At 34.8% G+C, this 25,109-nt stretch overlaps 1 protein-coding gene across 3 annotated transcripts in view; it reads right to left on the bottom strand.

Moving 5' to 3' along the window:
• TRPM7 (transient receptor potential cation channel subfamily M member 7) overlaps positions 1-25,109 on the bottom strand; it is a 122,691-nt gene that overhangs the window by 70,814 nt on the left and 26,768 nt on the right. For all 3 annotated transcript variants that reach the window (XM_042942044.1, XM_042942045.1, XM_042942046.1), the window contains exons 3-11: positions 23,016-23,054; positions 14,823-15,021; positions 11,339-11,552; positions 8,984-9,108; positions 7,150-7,321; positions 5,377-5,551; positions 4,275-4,398; positions 2,846-2,918; positions 948-1,048 (exon numbers count right to left, since the gene is read on the bottom strand). In XM_042942044.1, coding sequence (XP_042797978.1) covers positions 948-1,048; positions 2,846-2,918; positions 4,275-4,398; positions 5,377-5,551; positions 7,150-7,321; positions 8,984-9,108; positions 11,339-11,552; positions 14,823-15,021; positions 23,016-23,054 — 1,222 coding nt within the window. The remainder of the gene's footprint in view (positions 1-947; positions 1,049-2,845; positions 2,919-4,274; positions 4,399-5,376; positions 5,552-7,149; positions 7,322-8,983; positions 9,109-11,338; positions 11,553-14,822; positions 15,022-23,015; positions 23,055-25,109) is intronic.

Below are 25,109 nucleotides of genomic sequence, written 5' to 3'. Positions count from 1 at the left end.
ACAAAAGCAGTTCTAAGAGGAAAGCTGATAGCAATAGATGCCTACCTCAAAAACTTCTAAAAGTCTCAAACTTAACTTTATACCTCAAGGAATCAGAAAAAGAATAAACAAAACCCAAAGTTAATAGCAGGAAGGAAGTAACAAAGATTAGAATAGAAATAATGAAACATAAACTAAAATGACAATAGAGAAGGTCAATGAAATCAATGAAACCTAAGAGCTAGTTGTTTGAAAAGATAAACAAAAAGCTGAGAAATCTTTGGCTGCACCCATCAAAAAAAAAAAAAAAAAAAAAAAAAAAAGGACTCAAAATCAGAAAATAGGTGATGCTACAACTGATACCAGAGAAATATAAATGATTTTAAAAGACTACTATGAACAATTACACACTAAAAAATTGGACAACCTAGAAAAAATGGGAAAACTCAATCTACTAAGGCTAAATGATGATGAAATGGAAAATATGAACAGACCAATTACGAGTAAGGAGATTGAATCAGTAATCAAAAACCTACCAAAAAACAGAAGAGCAGGACCAGACAGCTTTCTGGTGAATTCTACCAACAATCAAATCCTTCTTAATCTCTTCCAAAAAAATAAGGAGTGAATTCTTCCAAACTCATTTTATGAGGCTAGCATTATCCTGACAACACAAGAAAATTACAGGCCAATATCCCTAATAAACAAAGATGTATAATAGGGCACCATATCTAAGATTTCTTTCAGTTCTAGGATTTTTAGTGATGTATACCCTATAACAAAGGTTTTATCATGAGCAAAACAGAACTTAGGAAATCCTAAATGGATCTGCATGTCGTAGAAATGTTTAGCTAAACCAATCTTGCATTTTTGGCAGACAGGTAAAATGTCAATTCAGATCACATTTCCAGCAAATACTTTGTTATTATGCAGTTTAAGTGAATTACATTGTGTATATATTTACATACCAGCCACTGCTGTCCATAAACAAACACATGATTTTTGGCAATGTCAACTCTATCCCATGCCAGTGTAAGGATAAGCTGGTCAAATGCTGATGCATTAGTGCCTAATTGAATAAAGAAAACAGTTAATAAGTTCAATTAATTAATCTCCATTAAAATGTGAACACTTATGAACCTTTCCCATTTCCTTTTAATTAACTTACACAGTTCATGTCAGCCACTGCTCAGAGGTAGCCAGTCTCAGAGAGATAAGGTTACCCCAGGGCTTAGGACTTTTATTTTCCAACTATAGAAAACACACAGCCTCATTTACTGCAAACACTTCAGAATGCAATAGGAATAAAACAAAAATTACCTGTTTCTATCACAAAGATAGTACTATGTTAGAATTATGAAAAATATCCTTACAGGTGCTTTCCTGTACGTATATAAATTCATACATATACTTTTAATTGTTCATGCAAAAGTACATCCTACGGTACAAAGTATTCAGTAGCCTACTTTATGTGTCTTAATATCATACCCTTAGTTCCTTATAATAGTACATACAGATTAACCTCATATACACATTAACAATACTTTTTAAAGGTGAGCTAAACTTGATTCAACAATCACACTAGTGGGCATTCAGGTTATTTTGAATTTTTTGGTGAATATATTTTTAGGTACATGTTTGTTTAAATAGGATGACTGTAGAAGCCAAAATGCTGGGAAGAAGAATACATACTTTCAAACTTTTAATATACTGCCAAAATATGTCCCAAAAAGGTTATAAGAACCTTTCAATGGTATAAGAATACCCAGTAGGAGTAAAATGCTTCTTTTATTAATATTTACTTTAATTATAATATTGACCATCTTTCCACATTTTTCCCAAGCATTTATATTATTCTGCTAACATTTTTACTTAAATTCAGACTCCTTTTCCCATGAGGTATTCATCACCTTACTATTAATTTATAACAACTCTTTGTGGTCTTTCCACAATCCTATTCCTTAATTTCCTCATCTATAAAATGAAGAAATAATAGGAAATCTGTCTCTTAGGGTTGTTATAAGATTAAATGATAAAGAACGTAAACCACTAAAACACAATGGCTAGCATAAAGAAAATTATATGACAAATATTGAGTTCTCTTTTTATTTTTTATATGTAGGCAATCCCATTTATTGATTTTTCCCTTTACAGTTTCTGAATTTCCTACTACTTATTATGTCTTTTTCCCAAGATGTAAATAGGTTATATTTTATTACAGTATTTTTCAAATGTTTAATCTATTGGCAATTTATTATGGTCTAATGTTTGGGAAATTCTTGTGAATGCTTAGTGCTCTTTTACTCTGCTCTGGCCACTTCACTGCATACCTGTGACTTTCAAGTACCCACCCAGATGAGACACAGTTTTAGCTTCTAATTTTTAGGAAGATTTTTCACCGTAATTCTGTTTGTTTTATGAGTTGGATGTCTTTGGCAAGATATGTGAGAGGACAACAGTTCAATGTGATGTGTATTAACTCTTTAGTCCTCAAATATACCACTAGTTTTCTTTCCAAACTTCCTTTCAGAATGAAAACAGCATGTTTAAGAACATACTAATTTCTATCAACCAATACCTTATTACCTTTAAACATATATTTTTCAGTCAATTAAAAATGTGACACATTCTTAACAGGATAATTAAATGGGTCTGGTGGCATACACCTTTCTAAAAATTAAAAAATTTTAAAAATTTCTGCAAGACAAAAACAAAAGCTCATTTGCTGACAAACAAAGCTAGCACTATTACCTTCCACAAAGAATAATTACTAAAAAATTCCCCCAAATTCAGCCAAATTAAAAGTCCTACCTTATATAAATAGGCTATGAATAAGATCTTACAAATAAAAAAATCTAAATCTTACCTTTCAGTAATGCAGTAAGTATTGCTACATCTATATCCTGATGTTCATCCGATCCAATATGGAAAACCGTGATCTATTTAAAGATCAATTCATAATATTATGCCTTTATATTTTCAAAGCTAAGGCATAAGGTATACAAAACAGAAACTAATTTCAAACCACATAGGAGATACAGTTTTTTCGGGTTTTGGTCAGAAATTAACTTCATTTCAACAAAAGACCCCCACAAAATTAAAAAATTTTCTCATCTACCAAATAAAAATGGCAAATATACTCAAAATGTTTAGTTTAATATTATATTCACTTTCTGACCTATTTTAGGTCCTTTACTACAATAAGCAACTTATGGCCTGAGAATATAGATTACGTATCTGAGTAAATCTTGACATTATTTCTACAGAATGAACATTTAATTCAAGTAATATATATGTGTGTTCTTGAATGAGAAATGTTTTATTTATTCAATTTTTAATTTTTTTTTTAATGTTTATTTATCTTCAAGAGAGAGGGAGACATAGAGCTCAAGCAGGGAAGGGGCAGAGAGAGAGGGAGACACAGAATCTGAAGCAGGCTCCAGGCTCCGAGCTGTGAGCACAGAGCCCAACGTGGGGCTTGAACTCACGAACTGCGAGATCATGACCTGAGCTGAAGTCAGACGCTCAACTGACGGAGCCACTCAGGTGCCCCGTCTTATTTAATCCTTGTACTGGAAATGTCTCTGAATTATCTGAAGTGAAACACCACTTGAGAGATTTTTATTTAATAACATTTTTCATAAAGTAAAAGATTATTATAATCCCATATAATTTTTTCCTTTCAACTAACTTTATTGTGTATAAAAATGAAATACATGAAACGAAACAGATCAAACCATGTTATCATCTACCTATTATAGTTGTTAAAAATTTTATCTCTGAAAACTTAAGCCCATGTTTAGATGAATGAAATTAAGCAACACTGATCTTTAATTTGAGCACTGAGTCAGAGTAAAATAAAATCTTTTCTAAATATTTTTTTTTAAGACTTTTTTTTCAGTAATCTCTAGACCCAATATGGGATCAAATTTACAACCCTCAGATCAAGAGTTGCATGCTCTACCGACCAAGCCAACCAAGAGCTCCTACAGATATATTTTGGAGAAACCATTAACAACTCTTGACAGTTCTTGCTTGATTCTAGATATAATCTGTGGAGGTCTAGTTACTAAACTTTTCCCAAAACAGAAATGCAAATGTATGTCTCAATACCATACAGAAACCATAGTCCTTCTATGATATCCCTCCATTTGAACAAAATAATAAATGACATCTTTGCATGGTTAAAAAATATTTTAAAATTTTAAATCCAAATTTAAAACAAAAGTATTTCACCAATTTATAATGTATTTTGAATGACATAAAGAGTAGGTTATTCTGCAAAATCTACTTACAAGCTCCTTTCTTTTCATGCATTCCATCAGTGTTTGAAATAAATGAACTGCTTCACTTTGGCCAAAGTTAAATGTTTTTTTGATCGTTGAAATAATATCAGGCTCTGCTGCATCAGGAAGATTGCTGGAGTGAAAGGAAACATAACTTAATTCACTGATTTCAATTTCTATTATTTGTATTATTTGTAAAATATATTATCTATATTTCTAATATGAAGTATAGATGAATCTATGTTAAGACCTTTAACATACTGTATTAATATTAAGTACTTCACCCTGAGTGAAATATCCTCCTTCATGAGACTCCCAACTGCAAGCCATATGGGGGGAAAAACGGGAGTTATTTTTTTCTTTGTATTATTTCTTAATTGTTTTACAAGGCATGTGTTGCTATAACAGTACTCACATTTATAAGATACTGTATAAAGATAATTATAAGACATTATTATGTATTAAGCAATACTTTGCCAAGATATCTTAAACACGACCACATTCACATTTTCTCATTATATGGCTCAAAAATATAATGACATAAAACATTATAAAATACAAAAATGAAAATTCATAGTGAAAGTCTCCCACTATCTTCCATCTGCCCAGTTCCATCTCAACTGCTTTCCTCTTTCCATGTATATACTTTGGTAATCTTCCAAAATCTAGTACGGATACCAACCTTTCTCAGCCACAAACTGTTATGTAGATATACCATAATTTGTTTATCTAGTCCTCTTGATACACATTCTATTTTGTTCCAATCTTTTACTTTTACAAAAAACATTGTAATGAGTAACTTTTTATAATCTTGTGTATATCACACGTGTAAAAGTACACGTATACCAACAATTCCTAGAAATGGAACAAAGGGGTCAAAAGATACATGCCTCTGTATGTTTGATAGATCTTACAAAATTGTCCTCTATGAAGACTGTTATATTTTAATTCATTCCCATAATGTATAAGACAAGCTATTTCCTCAAACCTTAAAGGTATTATTAAACTTTAAATTTTCATGTTCATAAAATACTGAAATTCATCCAATATTCTAAAAACCATAAGTCTCTTTACATAGTTATTAAAATCTTTTTTGCAATCACATACTTACCCTCCTTCTTCTGTTTGTTTATGAATATAAGCCAGTAGATCTGCAGCTCTGCCTGTTCCTTCACAAACAACGACTGGAACAGGAGGGCTTTCCTGAAGGTATTCTAAAACTGTGAGGATGACATTTGGTCCACCCTCAAATATAAGTGCCACCACAGGGACACCTTGTCCAATTCCTTAACAAAGTAAAAGATTGCAAGATATCAGGCAAAACATAGAGCAATTTAATCTTATTTTTTTACTTAATCAAAACCAAAATAAAAATAAGCCAAAATATAATTTCTTATACAACTGTGCTGACTTCACTTTATGTATTCAACATGATACCAAATCTTGCATAAGTTAAACACCGAATACATTACTTTTTCATTAAATTAAAATCTGTTCTAAATGACAAAATTAAAAATACAATACTTCTATGATTAGGCATGCACTAGAATTTAGATTCACTGAAAAGTAAAATTTATTTTGTATATTTCACTAATTGGAACTCTTGACAAATAATTTATAACACCAATTTGTTTTTCTTTTTAAGATTTTTAAAATTTTTAAGTAATCTCTACACACAACATGGGGCCTGACCTCACAACCCTGAGATCAAGAGTTGCATGCCCCACCCACTGGACCAGCCAAGACACCCCTAGTTTGCTTTCTAATACTGTAGGAGTTGAACTTCTAATGTATATTTGTTTTTATTCGTTTTTAAAATGTGTATTTCTGATTTCAAATGCAATGAGACATTAACATAAAAATTAATGAGTCAGGACTACCTAAATGTAACTGATAAAAAAAAAAATCCAAGACCTCTACAAGAGTAACAGAAAAGATTTAGTGAAGAATACCAATTTTTGTTTTTACAATAACTTGCAGTGAAAGAATCCCAATACACATAAATGTAGGATTCTAAAACATTCCTGAATTTTAGGAGAGGATATGACTCCAACATAATTTGAATGCACCCTTCTATAATTTTGTATTTCTATTTCACTTTGTCACAAAGCCCACCTTCTTGGTGTCTTAGGACTATAAAATTTCTTCTTTTTGAAAGAGAAATCTAGAAGTTGAATCAGAAAGTATGACCATGGTTGGAAAGGCAGACCAGTGTCAAGAATATCAATTTTTAAGACACAGCTACCAAAGAGTGATACCTATTCATGTTATAAACTTTAAACAAGATGATTCTTACTTTGCAATAAAGTATCTTTTTTTCCTTTTTTCCTCTTCAATCTTGAATTTCAAGTCATGTATTAGAATACATCACACATTAAGAATATTTCTGAATTCCTTGGGCTGCAAGGGGATTACAACAGCAACAGAGCTTCCAATGAACCTTTGTGGCTTTGGCCACAATATGTGAATACCCTATTTGGGCTCAGACTTCCTATTTGGCCTAAGATCAGTCCTTTTTTTTTTTTTTATTTTTTTTTAATCTTTACTTATTTTTGAGAGAGAGAGAGACGGAGAAGGAGTGTGAGCAGGGGAGGAATAGAGAGAGAGGGAGACACTCAATCTGAAGCAGGCTCCAGGCTCCAAGCTGTCAGCACAAAGCCCAAAGCAGGGCTCAAACTCATGAACCATGAGATCATGATCTGAGCCAAAGTCAGACGCTTAACTGACTGAGCCACCCAGTCGCCCCTAATGATCAGTCATTTTGGTTGTTCTGTATGTTGTCTTGCTACAAAAGGAAACAAACCCTCCGAAGAACCTTTTTAGAATCTTTTTAGAATCTAGCCTAGAATGATCTCAACAATAACAAACTTATAAATTCCCTTACTAGCATGAATTCTTTGCTGATTAATAGTTTTTTCAAGTTCTCTTCTCAGTCTGACTTCTGCCCCATACTTTCCAACAGTGCCATCATCCACCAATATGAAATGGGAATGTAGATTATTCAGAACATTCAATTTGCTCAGAGGGTTCAACAATGTTTGATAAGGAGCAACCACCTAAACAACAGCAAACATGAGTTAGTGGGCAGGATTAATTATAATATAAAGAAAAAATAACTTTGAAATAACCTATAAAGGCAAGTAAGAGGTAAAATTCTATTTACAATATAGTAACAAATAGAAAATGTCAAAAAAAAAAAAAAGGTGTCAAAAAGCACAAGCTTTTCTTTTTTAGGTTCATGGGTTTTTTTTCTCCCAACACTTTTTTTTCCAAATTTTTATTTAAATTCTACTTAGTTAACATACAGTGCAATACTGGTTTCAGGAGTAGAATTCAGTGATTCATCAATTACATACAACACCCAGTGAAAAAGTACAAGCTTTTAACCAACTGAAAATTAACCAACAATGGGTTGAACCATACAACTGTATTTCATCTCATTTCAGAATATGTATTATTTTTTAAAAGTTTATTTATTTATTTATTTATTTATTTTGAGGGGAGAGGAGAGACAGAGAAAGGGAGAGAGAGAATCCCAAGTAGGCTCCAGGCTGTCAGCACAGAGCCCAACGTGGGACTACATCCCATGAACCTTGAGATCACGACCTGAGCCAAAACCAAGAATCAGACGCTTAACCAACTAAGCCACCCAGACGCCCCTAGAATATATACTATTTTATTATTACATGCAAAGGAAACCGAAAATAAATAAGTAGTGTGAATAAACTGTTAGGTTATTAGTGAATAAAGAGCAATATACAAAGGACACTGAATTAGAGCAATCAAATGTTATATTGCTATTTTTCTAGCCCTAAGTAGAATCTTTAAATTTGATAATAGAAATATAATCACACTTGAAAGTGATCATTATAATTCAGTAATTCTTTTTTAGTAGTCTCTTGACAAATATTTATAACCAATTCACATGTCCTTAACCTATTCAAATAAAACACTAGCAACTGATTACTACTCTTAGTGACAATAAAATTAATTCTTAATGTCATTAAAAATTTAATTTCAAAGACTGGCGTGATTTGGAAGAGGTGTGAAATAGCTATACAAAACAGAAACCGAAACATACTAATAATATAATACAGGGCACCTGGGTGGCCCAGTCATTTAAGCATCTGACTTCAGTTCAGGTCATGATCTCATGGTTCGTGGGTTCGAGCCCCACTGTCAGGCTTTGTGCTGACAGCTCGGAGCCTGGAGCCTGCTTCAGATTCTGTGTCTCCCTCTCTCTCTCCCCTCCCCCACTCAAACTCTGTCTCTCAAAAAAATAAGTAGTAAACATTAAAAAAATTTTTTTAAATAATATAATGCCAATTACTTATATCTATGAATGCATTTTTGAAAGGATAGTAAGAAAACCTCAAGAAATTAACTTAAAAAACAATTTTTTTAATGTTTATTTTTGAGGGGGGGGAAGGGGCAAAGAGAGAGGGAGAGAGGGAGAATGTGAAGCAGGCTCCAGGTTCTGAGCTGTCAGCACAGAGCCCAATGTGGGGCTTGAACCCATGAGCCATGAGATCATGACCTAAGCCGAAGTCAGATGCTTAACTGACTGAGCCACCCAGGCACCCCAAGAAAATACTTTTTAAACATAATTTGAAAAGTATAGTATGATCATGAATAGTTTAAGTTGACTTGCACTATTCTTACTCTAGTTTTGTTTATACAGAAGTTCAAACATAATAAGTTTTTAAAATCATTCTTACATCTCTCCCAACAAGATCATTTCTGTTTTCAATCACTCCCCATGGAGCTATTCCAATAGTGCAAATCTTTCGAGATGATCTGGAAGCATGTTCTTTGAGGGCATCACCAACATGTTTTGCCACACCTGTTTATACAAAATTTATTTCACTTTATTTGAAAGTAGTTATTGTTTTCAGAATAATCCTGTGCTCAATCTATGACACTATAATTGGTGATATTTTTCTTTATACAAAGATAAAAAGCAACGAGGTCCAAAAGACAAACTGATGAAAGAAAACACAAGGACCAAAAAGAAAACAAACAAAAGAATCCCACAATGTCAAATCACTACAACTGCCTGAAACACACGTAAAAATAACTTTTACCATGTTGTTAGGCCTAGTCCTCTCTTAGATTCCTCATGTAAGTAACTGTAGTTTGTTATTGTTCTACACATCATCTAAAAAAAAATGAAGAGTATGGCTCAGGACCATAAGCAACACACACACACACACACACACACACACACACACCAAGCAACTACAAAAGTTGTCCAACTGAATCAAAAATAAGGAAAAAAGTAGAAAAGATAATTCAAAAGAGCATATAACTCCTCATTATCACTTGTTATTGGCTGAACTGGATCTTTCCCAAAATTCTTATGTTGAAATCCTAATCCCAGCACCTCAGAATGTGACTGTATTTGGAGACAGGTCCTTTAAAGAGACTATACACTGTAAATGAGGCCCTAACCCAATCTGTCTGGTGTCCTTTTATGGAAAGGAAATTTTGGACCCAGAAAGAGATACCAGGAATGCACATGCACAGAGAAGAGGAAACAGTGAGAAAGTGACCATCTACAAGCCAAGGAGAGAGGCCTCAGGAGGAGCCAAACCTGCTAACAACTTGATCTTGGGACCTCCAAAACTGTGAGAAAATTTATTTTGCTTAAGCCACCCAGCCTGTGGTATTTTGTTATGGAAGCCCTAGAAAACCAATGCATCACTCAATTTGATTTTTAGAATGCATTAGATCTCCTTCCTCATCTGGATTATGGAAATAGCCTCTTCACTGGTCTTCCAACTGCTGCATTGCCTGTGCATAGTCTATTTTCAAAACTTCATCCAAATGATCTTTGTTCTTGTCAACTCTCTGCTTAAACCTTCCCTTCTTACTCAGAGTAAATGTGAAAGTGCTTGCTTGTAATGGCCTATAAGGTTTTATATAATGATGTGCCTTTGCCCCTGCTATTCACCACTCTACCCCAACTCACCCCATCCCATCACCCACCATACCCCCATACCTTTCCAACCTCATCATCTAGCCTTCCTTATTTATTCTACTTACCTACACTGTACCCTTCTTACCATTCTTCCAACAAACTAGCAGTTTCTTTTCTTTTAAATACTCTGTCCCACACTATTCTTATCTTGCTCCCTCATTTCCTTCAATTTCTACTCAGATGTCACCTTATTAATGAAGCCCCCTCCACCATCCTTCACCATCCTTCCTCTATATTTCATATGTCTCCATAGCACTTATCATCTAACATGTAATAACATATTTAGTTATCTGTTTGTTATCTGCATCTCCCCTGCTAAAATATAAGCTCCACAAAGGTAAATATTTTCTTTGCTTTGTGGAATGGTAGATCTTTAGCATCCAGAAGAATGCCTGACATACAATGAGATTCAAAATCCAGCTGTTGATAATGAATTAAATGTCTGCAAACAGTAATAATTATATTTTACTTTGGACACTAAAGTTAATCTGCCATTTTTAGATCTAACTTATATATGTGGTAAAGAAGACTTGGAATGAAAAATTATAGTATATTAAAAATTAATTTTGAAAGCTACTTCTTACCACTGCCTAGGCAATGGACTGCCATCCTGGGTTCAATTTACCAGTAGTCAGAGAGTGACAGGAGTAACACTTGGCTCTATAGTAGGGGTCAACAACCTTTTTCTGGTAAAAGGTCAAATAATAAACATTTTAGGGTTTGCAAGGTAAACAGTCTCTGTCACATCTATTCACCTCTGTTGTTGTAGCGCAAATGTAACTATAGATAATTCAAAAACAAATGAGTGTAGCTGTGCTGCAATAAATCTTTATTTACAAAAACAATGAGTGGGTTGGATTTGGTGCCTGGGACCATAGTTTGTTAATACCTGCTCTACAGTTACTATTTTTAAGACTAAATGAAAATCAAATACTTCTACAATTACCATTTATACTTAGGAACTATATAAATTATTTAACAGAAAAAAACGAATATACTCATATTTGGTGTTGACTATTATTTAAAATATCTAATTAATATTATGAAACATTTATAAACACACTAAATAAAATTGGTATAATCATCACATTACCTGTATTTACTCCTCCAGTTAAAATCCAGGCTCCGGTTGTAACTGCAGCTTTAATAAGACCCTTTCCAAGCAGCTGCTTGATTCGTGGATGAAGCTCAAATTTCTGCATGCCTCCATGCACAGAGATAACAAGTTTGGGTAATTCCATTTGCCATTCTTTAAGCAGAAGTTGTAGAATGACTTCAGGTTTGGTGTCATATGATAGTCTCACATACTAAAAAAAGATTTTTAAAAGGACAAAATAACTGAATATGTTCATAGGTTTCATAATTCAACATTATACAACTTAAAAAAATGTTATTTAGATCAGATTATTATTAAATAGATTTGACAGGTTGCTTTTAATGTACTTAACATTCCTAGGAATAAACAATAACAAATGATTTTAAAGTTGGAAAATCATTCTGTAAGAGCTATAGAAGCAGTGGTACTCAAATTTTTAACCTTTAAAACATAAATATTTTCCTCTTTCTGTTTATATAAACTCAATTACTCTTTATCTATGCACAGTATTTAATGGTTTGGTGTAACTATGAGTATGCAGTAGTGGGAACTGCTAAGGCTAGCTACAGTGATGATAAAAGGGAAAAAGAGAAAAGAATAATGAAAAAAAATGGAAGCTTCTACAACTCTTGCTATAAACAGAGGCAAATACTGTATTAACTTTGAAAATTATGCCAATGATCCAGTCTATTGATAACAGAATTTTGAATATGCAGTAAAATAACAAAAATATTTTTTTACTCAATATTTCAAGGTGTTCAAATGGATTCACAAGTTTAATTTTTGAAAAATTCTATAGAAAATAAGCTGTCCCATCTGTGGTATAATTTACTCTTGTTTGAAAGGTTAAGAAAATTGTCTTAAGTGACATCACAAAACTTACTTGCTATGACCACTCTAATTCATTTTCTCTAATGTGTTTGTATGATTTACTGCATAAGAAATCTGAAATATTCATATGTTGGAAGAAAAACATTAAAAAAAAGGTTTTTTAAAAATGTTTATTTATTTTTGAGAGAGAAAGAGAAACAGTGCAAGCAGAAGAGGGGCAGAAAGTAAGGGAGACACAGAATCCCAAGTAGGCTCCAGGCTCCGAGCTGTCAGCAGAGGGCCTGACACAGGGCTCAAATTCACGGACCACAAAATCATGACCTGAGCCCAAGCTAGACACATAACCAACTGAGCCACCCAAGCACCCCAGAAGAAAAACATTTTTAATCATCTCTAAGAAAGGTTCCTTGCAAAACAATATACTGCCCACTGCTTTACAGAGCTCAAATACCAATGAAAAATATTCTAAAATATCAAAATCCAAAATATCAGAATTCTACAAAAATGAGAAGACTCTAGAGAATGCAATGAGATTTGTTCTATACGAGGTCTTCCCACATTAGTTTTAAGTCATTATTATATTTGGGTACATAAAATAGTGTTTAGAAAACAAATTAAAAAAAAGATTATTTAAGGAATAAATAAGGAATTCCACTTTGGACAATGGTAGACTAGACTGTCTTGAATTAACTCTGCCCCTAGGAACAGAGAAGCTAGAAAATAAATAACACTTTTTTTAAGTTTATTTATTTAGGGAGAGAAAGCGCAAGTAGGGGAGGGGCAGAGAGAGTGAAAATCCCAAGCAGACTCTGCACCATCAGCACAGAGTCTGAGAAAGGGCTTGAACTCATGACTTGCAAGATCATGACCTGAGCCAAAGTCTGCACTTAAATGACTGAGCCAGGAGCGCCTGGGTGCCTCAGTCGGTTGAGTGTCCGACTTCAGCTCAGGTCACGATCTCACAGTTGATGAGCTCGAGACCCGCATCGGGCTCTGTGCTGACAGCTCAGAGCCCAGAGCCTGCTTCAGATTCTGTGTCTCCCTCTCTCTCCACCTCTCCCCAGCTCATGCTCTGTCTCTCTCTCTCTCAAAAACAAAGATAAACATTAAAAAAAATATGACTGAGCCACCCAGGCATCCCATAAATAACAGGTCTGAAAGCATCAGAAAGCTACCAAGGCCATGAAAAACTGGGATCCAGATCCGAAAGAATAGGAAAACTTGGAGGGATGAATCCACCTTTAGCACTGCTTTTCCCAGCAAGGCAGGGAGTTAGAACAAAGAACAACCTGAAGGGTGAAATGTTGGTGAATCTAAACAAATAATAATTATGTTTGGGGGTTTAAAATTATGCCAACAAAAGCACATAAGTCATGAGAGAAATAAATGCAGTTAAAAAGTATTCTGAAGGTTCTTGCACTGTCCAAAAAGTAGTAAAAGGACTAACTTACAATAAATTAAAATGCATTTTGTAGTGTTTACTATAAGATTAATCTATAGAAAGGGGCACCTGAGTGGCTCAGTTGGTTAAGCACCCAACTCTTGATTTTGGCTGAGGTCATGATCTCACAATTCATGAGTTCAAGCCCCGCACTGGAGCTGTCAGCACAGAGCCTCCTTGGGATTCTCTCTCTCCCTCTCTCTCTCTCTCTCTGCCTTACCCCTGCCTGCTCATTCTCTCCCTCTCTCTCAAAACAAACAAACAACCAAACAAACATATAAAAGATTTAATCTACAGAAAAACAATGTATCAATAACATGCTAATAAAGAAGGAAATAATAAAAAAAATACTTAATCCAAAGCATATAAGAAAGAAAAGGGAATAAAGAAAAAGTGCAACAGTAAACTACATTTAAAAATTATGTGCTTCTTAAAAAGAAACCTCTTGGGGCGCCTGGGTGGCTCAGTCGGTTAAGCGTCCGACTTCGGCTCAGGTCATGATCTCACGGTCCGTGAGTTCGAGCCTCGCGTCGGGCTCTGTGCTGACAGCTCAGAGCCTGGAACCTGTTTCAGATTCTGTGTCTCCCTCTCTCTCTGGCCCTCCCCTGCTCATGCTCCGTCTCTCTCTGTCTCAAAAATAAATAAACGTCAAAAAAAATTAAAAAAAAAAAAAAAGTAACCTCTTAAACATAAGGAAAGGTTAAAAGTAAAAGGGAAGAAAAAAAAAAAAAACTTAGCTATGCTGATTTAAGAAAAACCAGACATTGGAGGCACCTGGATGCCCCAGGTGATGATCTTGCAATTCACGAGTTTGAGCCCTGCATTGGGCTCTGTGCTGACAGCTCAGAGTCCGGGGCCTGTCTCAGATTCTGTGTCTCCCTCTCTCTCTGCCCACCTCCCACCCCCAGCTCGTGCTCTGTCTCTCCCTCTCTCTCTCAAAAATAAAAACATTAAAAAAAAGAAAAACCAGACTTTGTCAAAAAAAATGATGAGATTAAAAGACATTTCATAATGATAAAAGGTTCAATTCATCAAAAAGATATGACACTTCTATATTTATATGCACCTATACAAATAACTTCAAAATACATAACAAAATGGCTGAGACTAATTTCCTGACTTACTGTTACATAAATCTTCAGACAACAAATATATATTATTTAGATAACAAGATAAATGAAATTTTAAAAAATCAAGTATGTGACATACCTTAGCTCTATAGGAATGAGAACCGCCTTGAAAATTTATGACTCCATAAGCATCTGTTGGGCTCTGTTCTGTATGCTTTTCCACAGACCATTCTTCTAATGTCTGATTAAAATGGTCACCCAATTTCACATCTGAGTATTTCATGGCAAGACTTGCAGTAAAACAAGCATGTTGCTTGACCAAACGACCACAAAAACACCTGAAGTAAAGAAATTTTTAAAAGATCTTTCAAAAAAATTAGTCAATGGAAAACTGAATTAAAATGAACGAACCAATGAAGAGTATAAAAATAATTTAACTTTTTAATTTTACAATACCAATAAGTTAATACCTTCAACATAGCATGAAAATAGTATAAATACATTTGCTTTGACGATGTAGACCTCTAACTTTAGTGTGGGACACCTAAAAAATGTAGTATAACCACATAATAGAACAGTATTCAGCAGCAGAAAGGAATGAACCACTAATAAACACAATATGGATGATCTCAAAATTATCATGCTGCACGAAAGAATCCAGATGCCAAACAAAACATATTTCTATGATTTCATGTATATAAAGAATTCAAGAAAATACAAACTAACCAATACAGTGATAACACTGGTGACCCAGGACCAGGAGCAGAAAGAGCAATTGTATTCTACCTAGAAGCAATTATTGGACACTACTACATAGGAAGGCAGAACCCAGTGGAGCCAGTCAGTCTCAATGATTTGATAAAAAAATCTTAACTGCAGTTTGTAGAAACCAAAGGAGCTAGATTTGTAGGGCAAAAAACAAAGAGAGGAGGGAGCTACATGAGAGAGTTCCCGATTTTTGCAGAACGGTCTCCTTGAACGTGAATAAGAATAAACTACCCAAAGCAAACAAGAACTACTAGACAACAGTAGGCCAAATAACTCCGGAAGTTCATAAAGGGCAGGGAACAGTTTGTGTTGTCACCAGCCAGAGTACAGATCTCAATCAATATACAAGACCTATAAAAGGGTCATCAGAAGAGTAATGCCTATTAGAAGGGCTAAATTAGACCTAGACCCACATGTGCCATGACAAACTAGAAAAGCAAGACTTGAAATGATCAAACTGATCCAAAGTAACTTAATTCCCTGCTAAAACAAGCCCAAAACTCCCTAACAGAAAATGACAAAATCTAGCACCCTAAGACATAAAGTTCATAACGCATAGCATCCATCAAAAATTACAAAGCATGCGCAGCACCTGGGTGGCTCAGTTGGTTAAGCATCTGACTCCTGATTTCGGCTCAGGTTATGATCTCGTGGTTTGTGGCACTGAACTCTGTGTTGGGCTCCAAGTTGACAGCATGGATCATGCTTGTTATACTCTCCACTCTATATGCCCCTCCCCTGGCTTGATCTCTCTCTCTCTCTCTCTCTCTCTCTCTCTCTCTCTCTGAAAACATTTTTTTTAATTACGAAGCATGCAAAGAAGTAGGAAAGTAAGTGGGAAACAAATCACTACATGAAGACCCAAAATTGTACAGACATGGTTGAATTAGCAGAAACTGAAACAACTACTATAAATAAACTCCATTAAAAATATGCTCTGGGAGGTGACCAGAATGAAAACATGACCACAACCAGGGAGGAACTGGAAAAAAAAATTTTTTTTTGAGAGAGAGAGAGAGCACGTGCTTGCGCGCGCGCGCACACACACACACACACACACACACACACACGAGTTGAGGAGGGGCAGAGGAAGAGAAAGAGAGAATCTTCAGTAGGCTCCATGCCCACTAGAGCCTAACTCAGGGCTTGATCTCATGACCGTGGGATCATGACCTGAGTTGAAATCAAGAGTAGGATGTTAACCAACTGAGCCATCAAGGCACCCATGTAAAACACTTTTTTAAAAAAGGCCGAACCGGGGCGCCTGGGTGGCTCAGTCGGTTGGGCGGCCGACTTCAGCTCAGGTCATGATCTTGTGGTCCGTGAGTTCTAGCCCTGCGTCGGGCTCTGTGCTAACAGCTCAGAGCCTGGAGCCTGCTTCATATTCTGTGTCTCCCTCTCTCTGACCCTCCCCTGTTCATGCTCTGTCTCTCCTTGTCTCAAAAATAAATAAACGTTAAAAAAAATAAAAAAATAAAAAAAATAAAAAAAAAAAAAGGCCAAACCAGGGGCACCTGAGTGGCTCAGTTAGTTAAGTATCTTACTCTTGATCTCAGCTCAGGTCTTGATCTCAGGGTTGTGAGTTCAAACCCTGCAATGGGTTTCATGCTGGACATGAAGCCTACTAAAAAATTAAATTAAATTAAATTAAATTAAATTAAATTAAATTAAATTAAATTAAACATGCAACTATAACATCTAAAAATAATATCTGAGCAATCCCTAACAAAATAACACCACCATTCTTCACAGAGCTAGAACAAACAATCCGAAAATTTGCATGGAACCAGAAAAGACCCCGAACAGCCAAAGCAATCTTGAAAAAGAAAACCAAAGCTTGGAGGCATCACAGTGCCAGACTTCAAGATGTATTACAAAGCTGTAATCATCAAGACAGTATGGTATTGGCACATAAACAGACACTCAGATCAATGGAACACAATAGAGAACTCAGAAATGGACCCACAAAAGTATGGCCAACTAATCTTTGAGAAAGCAGGAAAGAACACCCAATGGAATAGAGACAGTCTCTTCAGCAAATGGTTCTAGGAAAACTGGACAGCGACATGCAGAAAAATGAACCTGGACCACTTTCTTACACCATAATACACAAAATAAAATGGATGGATGAAAGACCTAAATGTAAGACAGGAGGCCATCAAAATCCAAGAGGAGAAAGCAGGCAAAAACCTCTTTGACCTCAGTCACAGCAACTTCTTATGCCACACATCTCCGGGGGCAAAAATGGAACTACTGGGACCTCATCAAAATAAAAAGCTTCTACACAGCGAAGGAAACAATCAGCAAAACTAAAAGGCAACTGATGGAATGAGAGAAGATACTTGCAAGTGACCTATCAGATAAAGGGTTAGTATCCAAAATCTATAAAGAACTTATCAAACTCAACACCCCCAAAAACCAAATAATCCACTGAAGAAATGGGCAAAAGACATGAATGTCTTCTCCAAAGAAGACATCCAGATGGCCAACCGACACATGAAAATGCTCAACATCACTCATCATCAGGGAAATACAAATCAAAACCACAATGGGACACCACCTCACACCTGTCAGAATGGCTAACATTAACAATTCAGGCAACAACAGATGTTGGCAAGGATGCGGAAAAAGAGGATCTCTTTTGCACTGCTGGTGGGAATGCAAACTGGTGCAGTCACTCTGGAAAACAGTATGGAGGTTCCTCAAAAAACTAAAAAATAGAACTACACTACAACCTGGCAATTGCGCTACTAGGTATTTATCCAAGGGATACTGGTGTGCTGTTTCAAAGGAAAACATGCACCCCAAAGTTTATAGCAGTACTATCAACAATGGCCAAAGTATGGAAAGAGCCCAAATGCCCATTAACAGATGAATGGATAAAGATATGGTATATATATATATATACAATGGAGCAATCAAAAAGAATGAAATCTTGCCATTTGCAACTACATGGATGGAACTGGAGGGTATTATGCTAAGCGAAATTAGTCAGAGAAAGACAAATATCATATGACTTCATGCATATGAGGAATTTAAGATACAAAACAGATGAACATAAGGGAAGGGAAGCAAAAATAATATTAACAACAGGGAGGAGGACAAAACATAAGAGACTCTTAAACATAGAGAACAGAGTGTTGCTGGAGGGGTTGTGGGAGGGCAGGAGCGCTAAATGGGTAAAGGGCATTAAGGAATCTATTCCTGAAATCACTGTTGCACTATATGCTAACGTGGATGTAAATTAAAAATTAAATAAACTAATTAATAAATAATAAAATAAAAATAATATCTGAAATGAAAATGCCATAGGGTAAGATTTATAACATATAAGACACCACAAAGAAAGAAACCCCATAAACTTGAAGAAATAGCAAAAGACTCTATCCAAACTGAAACAATGACAGAAAAGACTGGAGGGGAACAAAAGGAATAGAACATTAGCAACCTGTGGAACAATATTAAGTATCTCAACACACACACATAATCCAAGGCCCAGAAATGAGGGAGTGGAAATAAAAATTTGAAAACACTAGGCAAAAATCTGAAAACTATTTGAAAGACAAATTTGAGCAGTTCAATAACAACTAAGGAAAACAAGCTTAAAGAAATCACACTAGGGCACTGCTGAAAGCCAGTGATAGAGAAAATCTTAAAAGTAGAAAAGTAGCAAAAAAAAAAAAAGAAAGAAAGAAAGAAAAGTAGCAGAGTACAAGTGTCACAATATGTGCCAAAGAACAAAGCTAATTATGACAGCAGACATCCTATAAAAAAATCATGCAATCCACAGTCACTGTGGTACAGCATCTTACTTTTTTTTTTTAAGTTTTATTTATGTAATCTCTAAACCCAACGTGGGGCTCAAATTCACAACCCCAAGATTAAGAGTTGCATGCTGTTCCAAGTGAGCCAGCCAGGTACCCCAACTTGTTTGCAAAGCATCTTTAAAGTAATAAAAGGAAAAAAAACCAAAACTCCTTATCAAATCAGAATCCTGTAAGACTGGAACAAAACTATCAGCCAACCAAAGTGACTGAATAGACATTTACAGAACACTCCACCAGCAAAAGAATAAAAACTCTACTTGAGTGCACAGGAAGTATTCACCAAGATTAACCATATTCTGGGCCACAAAATAAGTCTCAATAGACTAAAATAAGGATGGAAATCATATAAAGTATGTTCTCAGACTAGTGAAATTAAACTAGAAACCAATAGGGGCGCCTGGGTGGCTCAGTCGGTTAAGCGGCTGACTTCGGCTCAGGTCACGATCTCGCGGTCCGTGAGTTCCAGCCCCGCGTCGGGCTCTGTGCTGTCCGCTCGGAGCCTGGAGCCTGTTTCAGATTCTGTCTCCCTCTCTCTGACCCTCCCCCATTCATGCTCTGTCTCTCTCTGTCTCAAAAATAAATAAACATTAAAAAAAATTTTTTTTTAAACTAGAAACCAATAAAAGAAACATACTGGGAAAATCCTCAAGTTTTTGGAAATTAAATGACACACTTTTTATTAACTCATGGATCAAAGAAAGTCACAAAGAAACTAGAAAATATTTGAAAAAATGAAAATAGAAATAATATCAAAATATGCGGGATCTAACTGTACAGTGTTTAGTATAAAAGCTAGTGTATTTATATGCATACTTTGCACTATAAAATATATAGGATAAAAATTTGTAATATATAAATTAGAAAACAAGATCTGCAAGCAATACTAATCTAAACTTCCACCTTAAAAAACTAAAAAGGGCAAATTAAACCCAAAGTAAGCAGATAGGAAGAAATAATAAAGAGAACATAATGAAATATGAAAAGAAAAACCAATGAAACAAAAAGACCAACAAAATTCAACATCTATTCACTAGAAACATTTTCAGCAAACTAGGAAAAGAGACAACTTCTTCAACACAGATATCCTCATACTTACTAAGCATTGGCCATGAGTACTACTCACTACATCCTGAGTCCTGTGAGTCCTTCTAGCTAATCACCAAACCTCAAGGTCATCCTGGGGACACTTGACAAAAGTAGACAAAATATATGAGATAACTGTTTTTAACTACTGAACAAGAGGTACTGAGACTTCAATCCCTGACATGAAGAAAAATATATGAGGTGAGTCCCATAAATGCACCACACTGGGGCAGTTTCTCAACCATTATGCATTGAGATAATGCCCAGGTAAAAAATGGCAGTGTCAAGAGCTGAGGAAGGAAGCAACAAACAGAATTCCAGACTGCTGAAACAGCTAGAATTTGTAGCAGGGTACAAGAGAAGAGAGAACTATAAAGAGGGAGAAAAGAAACTTGCATGAGGAGTCACCATGGGTTCTTGGCCATACACTGAGCTGGATCTGTGTTAGTCAAGACTTTGACACCTAGCAGAAATCACTTGCTGTGGGTCTGAGAACGGAATCATAAAGAGCTGGGAAACACTGCAGTTTTAGCTCAGAGTGAAAAGCCATACTGGGCATACTGGGAATCCTGGGCATTCAGCTGAGATCCTAAAAAGGTTATACCTTAGGAGTACAGTCCACATTCTAAGACTAAGTTCAAAATAAAAATAGAACTGCCCTAACAAAGAATAAAATCAAGCCTGATAGGACAAAATAATCTGCCAATAATTTAATCACCTGTCAGAACAAAATTCAAATTCTTCAAAGGAAGACAACATAGCCCAGAACTCCTGAGGTGGATCATGCAAACACAGAACATATAATAAAAAATTACTATATATATTAAAAAGCAAAAAAAGTGACTTGCAATCAAGAAAAAAGTAAATTCAATAATTCAACAGAAACAGACCCTAAATGACACCTGATGTTGGCATTAGTAAAAAAAATTTTAATGCAGATGTTATAAATATGTTCAAAGACTTCTATAAATAGAAGATGATGTGATAACAAGGATACAGACAGGGCATCTCAGTAGTGACTTAGAAACTGTAATAAAGAATCAAAAATTTTAGAACTGAAAAATATAATACACAAAAAGTTCACTGGATGGGCCAAACAGCATTATTGGTGACTGCAGAAATAATTAGTGAAAGAAAATATACAAAGCTATAGTAATCAAAGAAAAAAAAGATTAGTGAATTTTAAGACATATCAATACAAATGTTCTACTTTAATCCGCATAATTTTAATTATGAATTTTAATTATTTAATTAAAATAAAATTTTAATTACAAAAAAAAAAAGTAGGGCCTCAGTAACCAATGGAAAATATCATACAATCTAACAAAGGTATAACTGGAGTCTCAGAGGGAAGAAAGAGAGAATGGGGCAGAAAAATATTTTAAGAAACAATGACTAAAAACTTCCCAATCCAGTGATAGATATGAACTTGCAAATATTACTGCAGAGTATATACAAAGAGAACCACTCTTAGGCACATTGTATACCTGCTTCTGGAAACTAAAGATACAGAAAAAAAATCTTTAAACTAGCAGAGGGAAAAAAGATGGCATTACATACAGAATAACTACACTAGTGACAACTGACGTCTCACCAAAAACAAAAGCCAGAAGACAAAATAACATTATCTTTAAAGTGCTGGAATGGGAAAATGGTCAACTCAGCATTCTACATCTAGAGAAAATATCCTTCAAAAATGAATTAAAAAAAAAAACCCTGAAAAATATGAAAATACATTTTCAGATAAACCAGTTTGAGAAAATTCACCTCCACTACCTGCATTATATCAAACACTAAAGGAAGCTCCTCAGTCTGAGTGGAAAGATACCAGATGGAACCTCACATATAAAGGAAGGAATGTATAAGACTGGAAATGGTAAAACAACTCAATATATCTAAAATGAACTCACTGTGTACTTTTCTTCCTAGCCTACCTACCAGAGACCTTCTATTATTACTCTTCTAACCCTTCATCAGATCTTAATGAACAACATTACTATTTACTTAGATAAGTTAGAAATTTAGGTACTATCTTCAAATCTTCCTTTCTCTACACATTCATCAAATCCTATTGAGCTTATCTCATTCATCCCTTCAAATATGTCTACCTCTCTTCATCATCATAGCCACTATATTAATTCAAGCTCTGATTTATTCCAAAATTACTCCAAAACTTTCCAAACTACTTTTTTCTCCCAATAATCTCCTCAAAATGTCAACTGCTTTTACCAAAGAAGAAAAAAAAGAAGAAAACAAAATCAAAACTATGTGGCACAGTATATAGTTTAAATGATCTGGTCCCTACTTATTTCTCCAGCTCACAACTTTCCAATATCCATATTACATTCTACATTCTACAGTTTCCTGACAGAACCATAATCTCTTTCACTGTCAGGCTTTTCCACATCCTATTCTCTCTGCCTAAATCACTTTTGCTCAATCTTTACCCAACTAATTCACATCCAGCTTTAGAACTCTGCTCATGTAGTTTCACTGGAGTTTCACACCTTATCCTTTCTCTCCCAACTCTGAGTAAAGTAACCCTCAAACATAATAACCTGTGAGTTTTATCCCTTTTTATTCTAACTGATGTTTTTAATAGATTTGTTTTATTTTTCAAAATTTGTGCAACAGAGTTATGTTATTAAACTTACCTGACAAGTTGCTGACAAATTTGACATCCTGGAAGGCATCTATAAAACAAGGTAAATTATTTATTTCTTAAAAGTTAAAAAAAAAATAGTTTAAACTATATAAAATCTATGTAATAGTACAAAACAAAGGAAAATTACATACTTAGTTTAATTTTTCAGTACATATCATAGGTCATTTATACCTTGATATATATATTCAAATAACTATTTTTTTAACTCACATATAGTTTCCACTTTTTTTTTTTTTAATTTTAGAAAGAGAGAAAGCACCAGTAGGGGAGAGAGTCAGAGAGGGGGAGAGAAAGAATCTTAAGCAGGCTCCACCCTCAGCGTGGAGCCCGATGCAGGACTCAATCCCACAACCCTGGGATCAGGACTCGAACTGAAATCAAGACTCAGATGCTCAACTGACTGAGCCACCCACGCGTCCCTCCACATTTTTTAAATTGTAGTTGACATACAATGTTAGTTTCAGATATACAACATAGTGATTCAACAATTCCATACATTAGTCAGTGATCACCAAGATAAGTACAGTCACTATCTGCCACCATACAATGTTATTATAGTATTATTAACTATATTCCTTATGCTGTACTTTCCTCTCATTATTTATTTTACAACTTAAGTTTGTACCTCTTACTTCCCTTCACCTATTTTACCCAATGCCTCACCCTCCTAATATTTAAAATAGCTTCCATTATTTTAAATACAATTAGCTGTGACAAAAACCAGAAACTATAAGAGAAAAAGACTGATAGATTTAACTACATAAAAATACACTTTGTTACGTGGCAAAAATATGTCACTCACAAAGTCTAAAAAGAAACTGAGGAAAAAATAATTGCAGGCAAAAGGTTAGTTTCCCTACTACATAAAGAGTTTCACCAAATCTACATAAAAAAGGAAAATACATGGATATTTCATGGTAAAAACACATATGAAAAGGTATTTGATTAGAAAAGATTTTTTAACCTTTAAGACAGTATCTTGGAAAGAACAGAGATATGTAGACTCATGTTGGTGGGAGTACTGATACAATCTCTATGGAGGGCAATTTGGTAATACCCATCAAAATGAAAAAAATGTAAACTCCTTCTCAAATTCTAATACCAATACTAAAAGTATAGGCTAAAAAATATTTGTAGCAATATACAAGGTTGTTCATTCATTACAGCATTTTTTCCCTAATAGCAAAAAGAAAAACAGAATAGCTAAAATGTTCGTTAACAAGGGACTACTAAAACAAATTATAATCCAGATACATAATTTAAAAGGATGAAACAATTAAGAAAAGTGGTTACTGGCAAGATAATAAACACAGTGGGTTAAATGGTATGTAATTAAAAGGGGAGAGGAAGGAGTAAATACACATCGGCTAGGACATGCAAAGACCATGCAAAGACAGTATCTGGCTATCTCTGAAAGGTATTCCAAGAATTAGTAACATTGGTTTTCTTTAGGAAAGGGAACTTATAGTTAAGGCACAGTGGTAGAAAGGACCCTTTCACTTATAAATTTTGATATCTTATAAACCCATGTATTAAACCTATTTATATGAACAACTGGGTGGCTCAGTAAGTTAAGCATCTGACTTTGGCTCAGGTCATGATCTCACTGTTCATGGGTTCGAGCCCATGTCAGGCTCTGTGCTGACAGCTCAGAGTCTGGAGCCTGCTTCAGATTCTGTGTCTGTCTCTCCCCCACTTGCACTGTCTCTCACTCTCTCTCAAAAATCAATATTAAAAAAAATTTTTTTTTAATTAAACCTATTCATAAAAAAACTAATTTTAAAACTCAACTAGTGTAGGGATGCCTGGATGGCTCAGTCGGTTAAGCGTCTGACTTTGGCTCAGGTCATGATCTCGCAGTTTGTGAGTTCAAGCTCTGCATCAAGCTCTGTAAGGACAAGCTCAGAGCCTGAAGCCTACTTCGGATTCTGTGTCTCCCTTTCTGTCTCTCTCCCTCTCGAAAATAAAAATTAACAATAAATAAATAAATAAATAAATAAATAAATAAATAAATAAATAAATAAACCTTAAACAAAATTTCAACTAGTATAGAAGGAAATGACCAGCTATCACTGTTTGAAAA

The sequence above is a fragment of the Panthera leo genome, chromosome B3 (assembly GCF_018350215.1).
Source record: "Panthera leo isolate Ple1 chromosome B3, P.leo_Ple1_pat1.1, whole genome shotgun sequence".
Lineage (NCBI taxonomy): Eukaryota > Metazoa > Chordata > Mammalia > Carnivora > Felidae > Panthera > Panthera leo.
The sequence above is the reverse complement of the archived record's forward strand: the minus strand, read 5'-3'. Positions and strand labels throughout refer to the sequence as shown.